This window comes from Oryzias latipes, chromosome 21, assembly GCF_002234675.1.
Source record: "Oryzias latipes chromosome 21, ASM223467v1".
Classification (NCBI taxonomy): domain Eukaryota; kingdom Metazoa; phylum Chordata; class Actinopteri; order Beloniformes; family Adrianichthyidae; genus Oryzias; species Oryzias latipes.
In genome coordinates, this window is record NC_019879.2 from 13,086,292 (window position 1) to 13,101,545 (window position 15,254).

At 41.2% G+C, this 15,254-nt stretch overlaps 1 protein-coding gene across 1 annotated transcript in view; it reads left to right on the forward strand.

Annotated features, from left to right (window-relative positions):
• Window positions 1–215: 215 nt before the first annotated feature.
• Window positions 216–15,254, forward strand: part of LOC105356788 (zinc finger protein OZF) — a 30,421-nt gene continuing 15,382 nt past the window's right edge. The window contains exon 1 of the mRNA XM_020713207.2: window positions 216–641. Within this exon, the coding sequence (XP_020568866.1) occupies window positions 470–641 (172 nt within the window). The 5' untranslated portion in view covers window positions 216–469. The remainder of the gene's footprint in view (window positions 642–15,254) is intronic.

Sequence of the window (15,254 nt, forward strand, 5' to 3'; positions counted from 1 at the left end):
TTATCTGTGATCTGTGGAGGGGTCTGTTTGAGTGAGCCGTGAGCGCGCACCTATCCAGGATTGGTTACACCTGGCTTGATGAATCCGTGTCTGCTCATCCTGGCTTGGTCTTTGTGCAACCGATTAAGCCTGGGCGCACATGTTTTGGATTCATTGAGCTCAGCTCAGTCATTTATCCAGGATTTCTTAATTCTACTTTTGTGCAACAGGCCCCAGATCTCATTATTCATACATGTGTGTGTGGGGTGGGCGTTCTTGAACCCTCCCTCCCCGCGCGCGCACGCGCGGGTTGGGCGTTTCTTTTCCTGGGTTTGGCGGTTTTCACATGACTTTTGGGCTGGAAAACTGTGACTCTATCTTATCTGGCAACACTGAACACTGTTAGCCATATCAGATCGAGAAGTGTTCAGAAGAAGTTGGCGTTGTTTCCCCCTCTCGTTTGGTGAATGTTGGAGCCGCTGTTTCAAAAATGTCTTCCGGTCAGCCTCTAAAAGACTTTATCAACAACGTGGTCACTGATGCTGCTGAAAAAATCATCCAACACTTCGAAGAAAGCTGCGTTCAGTTTGAGGAGGAGCTCCATCGTCAGAGCAGACTGCTGGAAATCATCGCGGATCCACAGACGAGACCTCAAACTCTCCGTAAGTTCATTTCTACTGCAGGAACGCAGAATAAATAACCGTCAGGTTTGCAGATGTATCAAAACCACGTTGACGTGATTTTCAGTTAAGTTGAGCTCAAACGGCTATGGAGAGAAATTAGACTCAGTCGGATTTGTGCGTGCGTAACTCTTGATTTGTGCATAAATTTGGATTTGTGCGTGATTTGTTACTCAGATACGTTTTGTGTACAAGTTAAAAAAAATATAAAATGAAAAAAATACAAAATGCAATTTACGTATGCACAAATCAAGATTACAACAGCTTGAAATTACTTACACACACACATCTTTAAAAAACACTCACGAATCCCTTGTTACGCACACACGAAGCCAAAGTTACGCACGGATCTACCCTGAGACTGTTTTCACGTCTCACAAATTCGTCCAACTACCCCTGGCTGCAGCCTGCAGAACTGCACAACATAGTGGAATGCTGAAACGCTGAGGAACGTGAACACGCTGTGGAATGTTAACCCCACCCATGCTGAGCCCGTCTTCTTCTTTGGTTTTACAAGTTTCCATGTGCAATATTGCCACCTACCGGTTTTTAAGGAGTTTTTCCTTACCGTGAAGGGGGGGTCTAAGGGCAGGAATATCAGTTTATTCTGTTTTGTTAAAGTTTAGTATTATCCTAATGCATTCTTTGTATTCAAGATCCCTTTTTCATTGTATGTTTACCTTACAATTACCGGTATGAAGCCCATTGAGACGTCTGTAGTTCGAATTTGCGCTAGATAAAAACAAATATTTAAAAAATATTTTTAAATAAACAAACAGAATTTTACTGTATTACATGAAAGAGGGGATTGAATCATTTTTTTGTGTGAAAAAAAACATTGCACCATTCAAATTTTCCTCCTCTGTTCTCTTTCTTCCTCATACAATTACCAATGACACAAAATGTGCTCCACTGATTCTTCCCCTTTCCTGCAATCACAACTGCACTGACGAAGGTGAATCAAATGCACGGGCTCAACGTGGGCGGGGTTAACATTCCACAGCAGACAGGCTCAACGTGGGCGGGGTTAACATTCCACAGCGTGTTCACATTCCTCAGCGTTCCAGCATTCCACTATGTTGAGCCATTCTGCGGGCTGCAGCCAGGGCTTACTCAATTCGTCCGTAAGTGCTGCGTTTAAATACCAGTGGAATGCTCGGTCATTAAAATTTTCCTATCAGCCTTCCCTTCTAAACCTATTTCCTTCAGTGGGTGTAGCAGGGCTTAAAAAAACTTTAAAGGAAAATAAAAATTATTATCTGAGAATATGACGTTCACTTTTAAACGCTAATATATATATTAAAAGTATATTATTCTCCGAGACACCGAATTGATACAAAATGCGTAACAGGAACGACCAGTAGGGGGCACTGTTTTTTTTCTTCCGGAAAAATCAAAGGCAGTCAGACTGAGAGAGTCACGGGAAGAATGGCGGCCCATCTCGGTGGTCAGCGCCCCGAAGTAAGTAGCCTCTATGTTCAACACTAAAATGTACTGTCTTCATGTATTGACTGAGTCATTGTCTGGATACGTTTAGAAGGGAAGGCTGATAGGAAAATTCTAATGACCGAGCATTCCACTGGTATATAAACGCAGCACTTACGGACGAATTTGTGAGACGTGAAAACAGTCTCACGGTAGATCCATGCGTAACTTTGTCTTCGTGTGTGCCCAACAAGGGATTCATGCGTGTTTTTTAAAGATGTGTGTGTGTGTAAGTAGTTTCAAGCTGTTGTAATCTTAATTTGTGCATACGTAAATTGCATTTTGTATTTTTTTCATTTTATATATTTTTTCAACTTATACACAAAATGTATTATGTGAGTAACAAGTCACGCACAAGTCCAAATTTATGCACAAATCCTAATTTACGCACAAATCAAGAATTACGCACGCACAAATCCGACTGAGTCTAATTTCTCTCCTTAAACGGCAAAGTTAAAAAACTCAAAGAAAATATTTATATAATTGGAGCGTTTGTCTTCATCCAGTAGTTACAGGCTGTGGTTTGTTGATCTTGTCTTCTTAACTGCTTTAGTTGCTGTTTTCTTTTCCTATAATGCAGAAAAAAAGCTATTGTTTGTTGTTGTGTCCTCGTGCTGTTATCGCTTAAACTGTCATTTTTGTGGGAATAGTAGTGATGGAGAAACTAAAGCTTAAAAAAAAAAATCCGGAGCAACATTAGTTAATGGTGCAACGGAACCAAAAAAACTCCTTTTTTGGATTGAATCACGGTTCGGATCATTTTTCTGATTAATAAAGTATTCATAAACAGGAAATAAATAACAAAATTAAAACCTAAAATTCCTTTTTTTTTTTAAATATTGAAAGTATATATTTCAAGAAACCGATAAGAAGTAGAGGTGCAACGGATCACAAAAGTCATTGTTTAAATCCATAGGAATCACTGATCAGCCATGATCTGTTGCACCCTAATATGAAGTATTTTAAAGCGTACACACACACAAGTATTTATCACTTCATAACATTTGCTTATTGAGGCCTGTTTATAAAAACTTAACATTAATCATGTCTTTGACCTTAAGATATTCCTATATATAAAAATACTGAAGATGTCCATATAAACAAAGTGCCTTATGGTGCATTGTATCTTGAAAAAGACAAAAGTATATTTTTTAAAATAAGTAAGAGAAGCTGGGGATGTTAGAATTAAAATGCTGTTGCAAAAATATTAAATACAATGCAATAAAATAGTGCCATCGGGGGTTGAAATTTAAATTTGTAGTCACCGGCCATGCAGTGGTGATATGCTAAAAAAAATCTAAATTAGGGGTCACCAACCCTGTGCCCGCAGGCGCCCTTGCGCCCCCGAGAACCCCTTATGGCGCCCGCAGGGAATGCTCCAAACATAGCACTGTTCATATAGCTAATCAATATGATTGTCCGCTAACTTCTGTGTAGGGATGGGTACTGTTGCCGTCTCATCCGGCCTTCACAGTTTTGGATGGTTCAGGACGTCCAAAAATGAAATGTGCAGTTGGCAAACGAAAAGACACACAAGAGTCTGCATGAAGTTTTAGACTTTTTGCAAAAGGGGAGAGGTGGAAAAACACGACCTGTTAGGTTTGTGGCTGTCCGCTCTCCCTGTCCTTAAGGCAAAAAGGCTTTTTTTACTATTCAGTAAGGGAAGATGAAAACATACAAAATACGTCATTAAAATGGTGTGTTTTGTCTAGTCTGCATTGCAGGTGTCGTCCATAAACACTCCAGTACAGAAAGAAAACAGAGACCACAAGTCAAAACAGGCCTACTGGTGACCTTGGCACATATTATCTGCTACTGAAGGCAGCAATCAAGCATATTTCTGCAGTACAATATACATGCATATATAGAATCCATTAAATGCATAATAACGAGAACATAGAAAATATAATAGAACCCCTGTAATGCATAATAAAAAGATCATAGAAAATATTATGTAACCCCTGTTCACCACCACAGTACTGAGCCCTGGTATTCAACCAACCTCCGGGCCACATTCTACAAGACCGCAGTATCGTTAAGATCTGACTTCAACGGTTCTTCTATCGGTACTGGAGAAGTCGCTTTTTTTTTGTGTCCCACAAGATTTAACATTATCTGCCATATTTAACTCACCAAGTCAGTCAATTTTCAGTTAATTAATGATGATATTAATTTCACCATTCTCGCTGAAGAGGAGAGGTCTGTCTGGCTATTTGTGTCCACGGGGGGCGGGGCTGTTGTTTAGACAGTATGCGGCGAGCGTGTAAAATTAATGAAATCTGTATCAGAGCGCCCCGTCTATCGTGTCAACCTGCTGCTATGATGACCGCGTTTTGCGCTCTCTGTATAGAATACACTGGAGCGGCGGGGGAAAAAACGACTCGCTGCAGAGGATCTGAACAGGTGAACAGGTAGAGAGGAAAAGCAGGTAGAGAGGCGGGGGAGGGGCTTTGGCTTTAAACTCTGTCAGAAGCTGCGTTTACATGAACAAAAGTAATCGGAAAGAATGCCTCATCGGAAGAAAGATGCGTTATGTGAACACGCCGTTCGGAATACAGTAAACCCTTGTTTTTCTCGGGGGTTACGTTCCAGAAAGAGCCCGTGATAGTCAAAAACCGTGAAGTAGAAACCTCTATTTTTTTTACAATTATGATACAATTAAATCCTCTATTATACATTGAAAAGAAAGAACAAACCATTTTATAGGCTCAAACATTTGTTTCACAAATCAAAGTACTTTAGAAACGTTTTTTAACAAATAACTTCTGTACTGTACTGTCTAATAATAATTTTAATCATCAATGTGAACAGAAGGCTTCAAATCGCTGAGATTAGCCCCGCCCACCGCGACCCGCGTAATTGGATTAAACGGGAGAAAATATAAAATGATGATTATGAAAGTCCAGTCGGACAAATAGTGACTCGGGAGTATTTAACTGCTCTAAGTTCAGACTGAGCCGCTGCATCCTGACTCCGCTCTGCAGATTTTTCTTCATTTAAAGCCCGCGGTGCAGCTGCAGGTGTGTTTGTTCGGGAGAAGAACATAGTGATCGGCAGTTGGTGTCGCTCTTTTTTCTTCTTCGCAAAAACATACTTATACACCGACATGCCAACATCAAGAGAATTTGCAAGTACATAATGTAAATTTGGCAAGCTGTTTTACGTACGTGTACATATTAAACTGCAACGTTATTGACGCACAGGTAGAGAAGAAGTAGAGTGGCTTTTTAGCCAATCAGAATGCAGAACACAATGCACGCTGCAAATCCGTGAAGTAGCGAAACCGTGAAAAGTAAACCGTGTTATAGCGAGGGATCACTGTACTCTGCCCAAATCAGACTCGTTCGGGTCAAAATTTCTTTCCTTTCTCTCTTTCTGGACCCTTCACAGTCCGGGCTCGGGCGCCGCTGGACCGAGCGAACTGTGTCTCTAAGCAGAGCAGCCGGGTTTATAACTTGTATTTGAGGGGAAGGGAGGAGGATGCTTTGTTACGTGTGCCTTTTGTTGTTTTGTTATGTGTGGGAGACTTCGGACTGCGATCCGTCCCACCACTCTGGGTGAGCGGCTGCCGGACTCAGGAGAACCGTTTATTCCGAGCAAAGCTCAGACTTCCAGCTCACACACCGCCCCTAGGCCACTGTGTGAGCTTTTCAAAGCAGAAATGCCGCTCAGTCCTTAGAATCTGTTCAAACAATCATGTGGATTTGTTTTTCCAGTCGTGTCCCGACAAAATAAAGGCTGATGTTATTCCCAAATATTTACGTGCAGCCAAGATGCAGATTGCAGCATTTCCCGCATGGATTTTGTGTTCATCCAAGGCTAAATGTTGTTAGCACGTGTTAGCCTCTCCTGGGAGCTCCGTTCTTCCACAATAAAAAGCACTGACCACACCAATTAACCCTCCTGTTGCGTTCGTTTGTGAGGAACAGAGATGATGTTCCCGGGTCAATTTGACCCGGTGCATGTTTTATTAATTAAAAGATGTCTGAAACCCAAAAAATCCTAACAAGCAGTGTTAATATTTCATTACTAACTTTATTACAAATTATTCTATCAAAACCTAGTGAAATGGTGTTCCTTACCTCTAACAGGTAGTGGTTCAATTATTAGATAATTCACCCGTTTTCCTTAAAAATATACATGTTCAAACTTTTTTCAAATTTTTCACTACTGTATTATTTTTGAAAGACCACCATATAAAATACAATAGTTTTACATAATATTGAAACATAATCTTGAAATTTGGTTTTACATACATGCACTGTGAACCAGAAAAAACAAAATCACAATACAACAGACAAGAAATTGCAATACGAAGTTATGTTTGTGTCTGTACATATACACAGCACAAGAGTGATCATTCATCACACTGTGCTTTGTGCAAATTCATTTTGCACATTTCGCACAGGTCATGCTGGTATTGACCTGGATCCTGTCTCCGGCTCGACTCGCGCCCCCAGCCGTCCCCACAACTCCATCTGGATAAAGCTCGTCTGCTGGAGTTTAAATATGTAGTTTTAGAGTTAGATAAGTTAATTCTTCTCTAAGAGTTCTGGTAAATCGCCTGTCCGTCCTGGGGAAGGATCCCTCCTTCATATGGGCAGCCCTGAGGTTTCTTCGTTTTTTGCGGAATCCGTTTTTCCTTACAGCAATTTTATGTTTTACTTTTTCAATTACCGATACGAAGCCCATTGAGACGACTGTTGTGAAATTGAGCTATACAAACAAAATAAAATTGAATTAGATTGAATTGACATGGTCACATGAGTCACTGCCATCCTAGTGGGCCCTGGCACCGTCTATATATGTTTTCTACAGACATGTTTGTCTGACGCATATTTGGGGATGAAGACCAATGTCTTTCACCATTCTTTGATATGAATGTCTTGCTTGGAGGAACAGGAATAGCAATTCCCTCATCTGGCTCAAAATCAGAATCATTAGAATCAGAATTTAGCTCAAGATAGTCTTCCTCTGATCATGATTAGTGATGACTTCCAGAGCCTCCTGGACTGTCATCTTTCTGCTTCTGCTGCTCATTTTGTAAAGGTCTGCCTGTGTAATGTTGGAAGGACTCCCATGAGAATATTTTATGTTTTGCCCCTTCCCTGATGTGGGTTAAGTTTTCCCGCACGAACATAAATGGTTCCTGTCAAAAGTCATAAAATGTGTGTGTGTTTATGTGTGTGTGTGTCTATGTGTGAGATTGGGGTGAAATATGTCTCACAGCTGCAAAGAAAGCAATACTACTTATTATAACACAGTGTACCTCCAGTTTGACTGCCAGGTCAAATTGACCCGAACAGTATCTATGCCATATAAACATGCGGGGGGGGGGGGTTGCAAATATGTGAGATGAACCAAATTCATAATATGTGTTGATTACACTAATTAACACTAATACTTTTAACTATTTTTCCTAGATGTTCAAACTTTAAAACGGGTCAATTTGACCCGCAACATAACAGGAGGGTTAAACATAAAATGATGAGCAAACAGGTGCTTCATAATATTCATAACATTAATAAAAGCACGTTTAGAAGATCATCTAGCCTTCGAGGACAGACGTGTTTTCCTCTCGCTCTTCCTGTGTCAGCCCTTCCCAAGGCTTTTGTCCTGTCTACCCCTGAGCTGCTTTTTTCCAGCCTTGTCTCTGGAAATGGATCTGATCAGCTGGTCTCTGAATTCGATCGACAAAGTTTTTTCCACTTTAAGGAACGGTAAAGCGGACCCTTCCTTCCCAGACGGCACCCATGCGGCTGGATACACCATCGATCCATGGGGCAAGTGGAGGCTGGTGTGCCTGGCCCAGCTCGGAGGATTTCTGATTTATCAGGCAGTCTGGGAGCGGAAGATGGAGAGAGGCGATCTGTCAAGGTTCCTGGGAAGGATTTTCCGTGGAGAAGAGACTCAGAACGAGAAACTTTCACAAGCGGATCAAAAGCTCTGTGCTTGTCTTGCCCGCTTAAGCAGATTGCTTGAGACCCCTGAACTTGTGCGGTAGATGGAAGCCAACTTGGATCGAGTCTCCGCTCGGATCGAGGGAAGACTGGGCTATATTCACCCACTTTATTCGAATTAAAAATCTGCCTCAAAAAAGCAGGGCCAGTCAGGGACTCAAGGACTCAGTCAGCAGAACACACAACCTGCTGGCGCTCAAAAGTATGTCATCTTATCAGACCCCCCAAAGGAGCTGTGGACAACCGTCCTTGGCTCTACAAAAACAAAGCCGCCTCTACAGAGCTCCAGCTGTTCACAGGATGGAGAACTGCAACCCACCCCCCCTGCTTGACCTCGGCTTTCCTACTACCCCCCTCCCTCCGTGTGCTGTCTGGAGGATGTGCTTGGCTCTCAAAGCTGCACCTGAAGGACAGATTCACGGAGGACCCCCGCTCCCCTCCCTACCCTCCTGAGCTTCGGGTTTGTGTTTTGTCTGCATAATCTGCTATTTATGTTAAACGGTGTAGTTTTTCCTTGTATCTACACATTTTACGCAGTGTAGAGATGCAAATTTTTGTCACCAACCCCCCCCGCCCCATCGTGGACCATCTGCACACTACACCCATCTTCAAGGTGCGCATCCCACGAAGCAGCAGCCTCACTCAACTCTGAACTCAGGGGTTGACATAGCCCAGAAATTTGCACTGGCCCACAGGGCCAGTAGTTTTTGAAACTTACTGGCCCTGCCTGAAAGTTACTGGCCCGACACCGCGCATAGCGGGACCCGCCGCTCCGCAGGTGCTTGCAACTTTAGGGGGGTCCGGGGGCATGCCCCCCGGAAACTTTTAATATGGTGCAATTTGGTGCATTCTGGTGACATCACTTATTTCTACACTTTTCAATGACTGAAAATAGAGCATATCAAACTTAAATCTGCTCTAGTCTGTTTCAGATGTTTTGAAGAGAGCACTGCAGTGTAGTAGGTAACACTAGTTCAGAAGTTTTCATGGTGCTTCTAACGGCAAATATCGCAATAAATCATAAACCTTAAATGTGTTAAAACAATCTAATGGCAGCTTGAACCATTTAACGAATCAAATAAATCCCTTAATGCATTTGACCAATCGGATGGACGCCTTCACATTGTTGACCAATCAGATGGAGCCCTGTTATGTTAGATGTTTGTAACCTATGTCAACGTGGGTCATTTGGAGTATAATTTTTTAACTGGGAATGGTTATTTGGTTATTTTGCTGTTTGTTTATATACCGCAAATTATATCGTTATCGCAATTTTAATCTCTGATATCTCATATCGCGAGTTTTCCTCATATTGTGCAGGTCTAACTGAGATCATTCAGCTAACTAGAAATACTTACTGCTTACAGTGTTGTAAAGAAAAACAAAATTAAGTAGTTTAACATTCTACTGCATTTGAGTCTGAGATTCAGGTTTTTGGAGTTGCCTTTGATTCTTTGACATTCAGCTTAAAGCTTAGTGGATACAGTTTCATCTTCAATGCATTCATTAAATATCTTGCTGTCCATACTACTAATTATACCCATTACTCCATCTAACATATTCCTATCTATTCCTGCCATGTCTTCCACATCTCTGACATGCTTCAGTCTCTCTTCAGTGACGGTGTCGGATTTATAATCAAATGTAATCATAACCCACTGGCTTGTGCCTTCGTTGTTGCTGTTTAACATTGTTTTGTATTGAATTGTTACATTCAATAAAGTTTGAAAAAAAAAAGTAGTGAGCGCGTGCCGCGTGGTGCTCGGCAGTGAAAGCCGCGCGCGCGCAGGCAGGAGAGAAGGAGAAGTGATCAAAGGTTTCCCATAGAAACCCTTGAAGTCTGAACACAGGACTAGCAGAAAAACTAAATTATGAAGACGAGGTAAATCTACACGTTTTCGCAAAATTTACTTTATTGAAAAAGGTGAAGAATATATAAACCGTTAGATATTTTAGTGGCCCGAGCGGACAAGTGAAAAGTAAAGTCTTGTGGTCCGCACTGCTCGAAAAACAGGACCGGGCCAGCGGACAAATGGCTATGTCGAGCCCTGGAACTGTATGTGTGTATTTCTTGTATGTCTGATCTTGTTCAGGTTGTACTAGAACACATCTCGTATGTCAGTGTAAAAGCTGTACATGTGACAATAAAGCTATTCATTCATTCATTCATTCATTCATTCATTCATTCATTCATTCATTCATTCATTCATTCATTCATTCATTCATTCATTCATTCATTCATTCATTCATTCATTCATCTCATATATTAACGAGATGCTGCATATATGGCAACTCTGTTTGTTTACAACAGGACTCATTTCCTCTCCCTGTATTTTCAACACTACTGCGCATGCCCAAATGATTTATTCCGACCGAAAGTGTGACCCATGTAAACATTTTTTCTAATCGTAAAAAGTTTTTCTGATCCCATGTATACGGTTGGATTTTAATCCGACCAGCGATCCGATCAAGATATTTTGCGCATTTAACCGTGGCTAGAGAGATGGAAACACTGGCGTCAGATGCAGCTTTCACTGCGGGAGTTGAAGCAGAGACTTTCTCTGGGATGATCTTATGAACTCAAACATTTATTTAATTTGTTTTATATTTACATCATGACAGCAATATGACTAAACATTGCTGTTTATTTTTCTTTGAAAAATTTCTTCATGTATTTTACTTTTCATGTTGGAAATATGTATAAAGTAAAATTTTTTGTTAAAAAAAACATTGTTGCACAATGAGGAAATAAAACACTTTATGTTCTTAATTTTTTATTTATTTATTTTTCGTTCTCAAAAAGTATCGATAAGAGTTTGTCAAAATACCAGATCGATAAGCAGTATCAATAAGAGTAGTAGTACCGTTAAAACCTAAACGATAACCATTACTTATGTGATTGTCGTTCGCAACAAACCAGGGGTTGTGGTTTGCATGGGGCACAGGTAGCACATTCGGACATGTCCATTGGGGTCGCTGCTAAGTAAGAGGATAATGGTAAGAGGATGCCACTTAGTGCCCATGAAATTGCCCTCAGTCTCAAAAAGGTTGGTGATCCCCGTTCTAAATTTTTCTAAATTCTCGAAATACCTTAAATTCTCTTTTCAAGATTCAAGATTCAAGATTCTTTTATTTGTCACATACAAAGTTATATTTAGCAAATACAACCAGTAGTGAAATGTAACCCAGGTCCGCTCCATGGACAGTGCAATAATTAAGGAAAACAGTACAGGAAATGTACATAATATATTTCTGTAAAATATACATAATATACATAAATGACACTATGTAAAGATGAAATAAGAAAAGAATGTGTATTGTAGAATTAAATATAGAATGCAAAATAATGTGCATGAATGTGGACTGTAGACTTAAATAATTAAGATACACGTTTAGAATTAAAGTTTAAGAGCCTGATGGCCTGGGGGTAGAAACTCCTTTTTATATTATCAATGAAAGTGAAGTGGTTCCGGATTTTGCTTCTTTTTCCAGTGTGGGTCTGCTCACTGCAGCCAGGATAAAATAAAAGGTTAAACAAATGATAAGTGTTTTTATTTTTTTTTACTTTATTTTTTACTGAGTGTTTTTCCAGTTGTCAGTGTTTACAAACACGGGTAAGCAACCACAACATAAACAAAAAACAAACATAATCCACAACAATTGGGCTGTGTTTTTTTTTTACAATCTTTTTAGAGTTTTAGTTGTTTTGCACATATTGGCACCATTTTTCCCATCTTTTTTGGAAAAAGTCTAACTTTAGTTTTAGTTGAAATGTCAACTTTTCCATGGAGTAAATTGTCCATATGATTTTCACCCAGTCATTCTTTCCAGGAGGGTCCACCTTATGCCATTTTTTGTCACTGCTTTCTTGCTTGCCAAGAGTAATATCTTTACCAGGCAAAGATCTTCATTCAATATAGAGTCTTCAATGTTTCCTAGGTACACAATTGTAAATTCGTTTGGCAGATGACATCCCAAAACACTCTTTATAACAGTTGTTACAGCCTTCCAAAAAGATTGTAGTCTGGGACAAGACCAAAATATATGATTCCCTTCCTGATTCCCACATTGTCTCCAACAAGACTGAGGAGTTTTCAGTTTTTTTTTTTATTTTGATTTGGGGCGTTATAAAATACTGTGTAAGATTCTTCCATGCAAATTCTGGTAGAAGAGCACTGTTTGAGACACATTTTAAACCAGTCTTCTTCTGAAATTTTTTGATTAAGCTCAGATTCCCGATGAAGTTGAGTGATGAATTTTTCCTGTTAGCAGTAAAAGAACGGTAAAATGTTGAAATAACCCTAGTTTTGCTGTTTTTATAAGCGTCTGATATTACTTTAGTTATGCTTCCTCTTTTTTTTTGGTTCTAGATTAGGTTTAATTTCCTTCATATAAAAGTCTTTAATTTGTAGGTATCTAAATAAATCTTGATTTCCCAGATTAAATTTTTAATTCCCTAAAGCTAAGTAGATTGTCCTCTTTTGTAATTGTGTACCATGCTGTTATGCCATTGTCTATCCAGTGTCTAAATGTTGAATCATATCGATTTGGTTGGAAATTCGGGTCATATGTGATCCAATGGAGTATTTTTCTTTCATTTTGCAGTTTGTATTCTTTAACTTCTTTTTCCCATAGTTTTTTTCCCACCCTGCATGCCCATGAGTCAAAGTGTCCTTGGGCAAGACGCTGAACCCCACCTTGCCTCTGGTGGTAGGCAGGCACCTGTGTTTGGCAGCGGAGCCACCACCAGTGCGTGAATGTGTGTGTGAATGTGTGTGTGACTGGGTGAATGGGTCTGTGACTGTAAAGCGCTTTGTCCTTGTTGGAAGAAAGGCGCTATATAAGTATGCACCATTTACCAAGTCAACATTCCTTTGGTTATAGTCCGTCTGTTTAACATCTCCTATAATCGTTTGTATTGGTATGTTTATACTTTTAGTCTCCATTTCTTTCCATCTTGCTTCATATTCTGGTGTACACCAGCAGACTAATGGCATAAATGTTTTTATTTGATGTTTTAATTATACAATGACTTCCTTTCTGTTTGGATCCAACAAATTATTATTGTAACCCTTAACCCTTATTGTAAAAGGGTTAAGGGTTTTCTGTGGAATATAGGGTACTAATTAACTAAGCCAATGATGGAACCCGCCTTCCTGATGAGCTTGTTCAGTCTGTTGGCTTCACTGACTGCAATACTGCTTCCCCAGCAGACCACAGAGGAGAATAACGTGCTGGCTACCACAGACTGGTAGAAGATCCCAGCAACTGGCTGCACACATTGAAAGACCTCAGCTTCCTTAGGAAGTAGAGTCTGCTGCAGGCCTTCTTGTACACCGCAGTGCTGTGGCTCCTCCAGCTCTGTCTGCTGTCGATAGTCACACCCAGGTATTTAAACTCCTCCACCACCTCCACATCCTTGCCCAGGATGCAGAGGGGTTGAAAGACTGCCCCTTTCCTCCGGAAGTCGATCACCATCTCCCTGGTCTTGTCCACGTTGAGCAGCAGGTGATTCTCTCCAGCCCACTCCACAAATCCGTCCACCAGCCTCCTGTACTCCTCCTCCCGTCCACTGCTTATAAACCCCACAACCACAGAGTCATCAGAGAATTTCTGTATGTGACATGACTCCGAGTTGTGCTGAAAATCTGAGGTGTATAAGGTGAACAGAAATGGAGAGAGCACAGTGCCCTGTGGGGCTCCCACACCACTCAGTACCACGTCAGACAGGACGCTGCCCAGTCGGACACACTGTGGCCTGTCTGTCAGGTAGTCAGTGATCCAGGAGATGGTGGACGCACCGGCACCCGTCAGCCTCAGCTTATCACCCAGTAAAGAAGGCCGGATGGTGTTAAAGGCACTGGAGAAGTCAAAGAAGGTGATTCTCACCATGCCTCCTCCACCATCCAGGTGTGAGTGAGTTCGCTGCAGCAGATGGATGACGAAATGGATATAGCCATTCTGAACCAGTAAATTAAAAAGAAATCCCAGACCTTTTTGTTAACCTAGATCTGCCATCTATTATAACCATTTAAAATAACATTTCAACCTCACCTATCACTAGAGAAAAGCTCAATCAAGCTATAGGGAGACTGAAAAGTAATAAAAGCCCTGGGAGTTATGGTTACCCAATCGAATGGCCCAAAATATTTAAAGAAGAATTTCCTGCTGTATTACACTCACCAAAACTCCACCATCGTGGAAAGAAGCAAATATTTCAGTTCTAACAAAAGAAGGGAAAAATAAGGAGTACTGTGAGCACTATCAACCAATTTCTATTGTAAATGTTGGCTGCACGGTGGCGCAGTGGTTAGCGCTCTTGCCTCACAGCAACAAGGCCTCCGGTTCAAATCCCAGCTGGGGGACGTGAAAAACTACATCAACGGGGGATCTTTCTGTGTGGAGTTTGCATGTTCTCACCGTGCATGCATGGGTTTTCTCCATGGTTTCTGGCTTCCTCCCACCGTCCAAAAACATAAATAAAATAAATAAAATAATAAATTTATACTGTATTCATCCCTCAATGGGGAAATTCTTCTCCGCATTTGACCCATCCCCTGGGGGAGCGGTGAGCTGCAGCTGGACCGCGCTCGGGAGGCAGTAGTGTTAAGGGCCTTGCCTAAGGACCCCCACTGGGTGATGTTAACTGCTCGCCATTGATATGGTAATTGCCCCCCAGTACCATTGCTTATTCCCCTCTGGGAATCGAACCCTGGATTCCTGCATGGTAGCTTGTCACCTTACCACCTTACCAACCGAGCCACTTGGTTCACAAAAAACTCCTCGCTTTGGTCCAGCAGCAGTCCGTGCAGCATCCAGGCCGCCAGCTGCTTGTACATGACCCCATGGCACACGGCCAGGATCGAACAATAGGTTAATTGGCAACTCTAAATTTTCCATGGGTGAGAGTGAATGGGTGTGTGATTGTGGACATTCTACCCTGCGACAGACTGGCAACCTGTCCAGGTTGTCCCCTGCCTTCGCCCACAAGTGGCTGGGATAGGCTCCAGCAGCCCAGTGACCCCGAAAGGGACTAAACGGTTAAGAAAATGAATGAATGTTGATTGTAAACTATTTACATGAATAATCAGTGAAAGACTCTTTTTCTTCCTGAACTCTGTACCATAAGCAAGTGAGCAGAATTAAAATA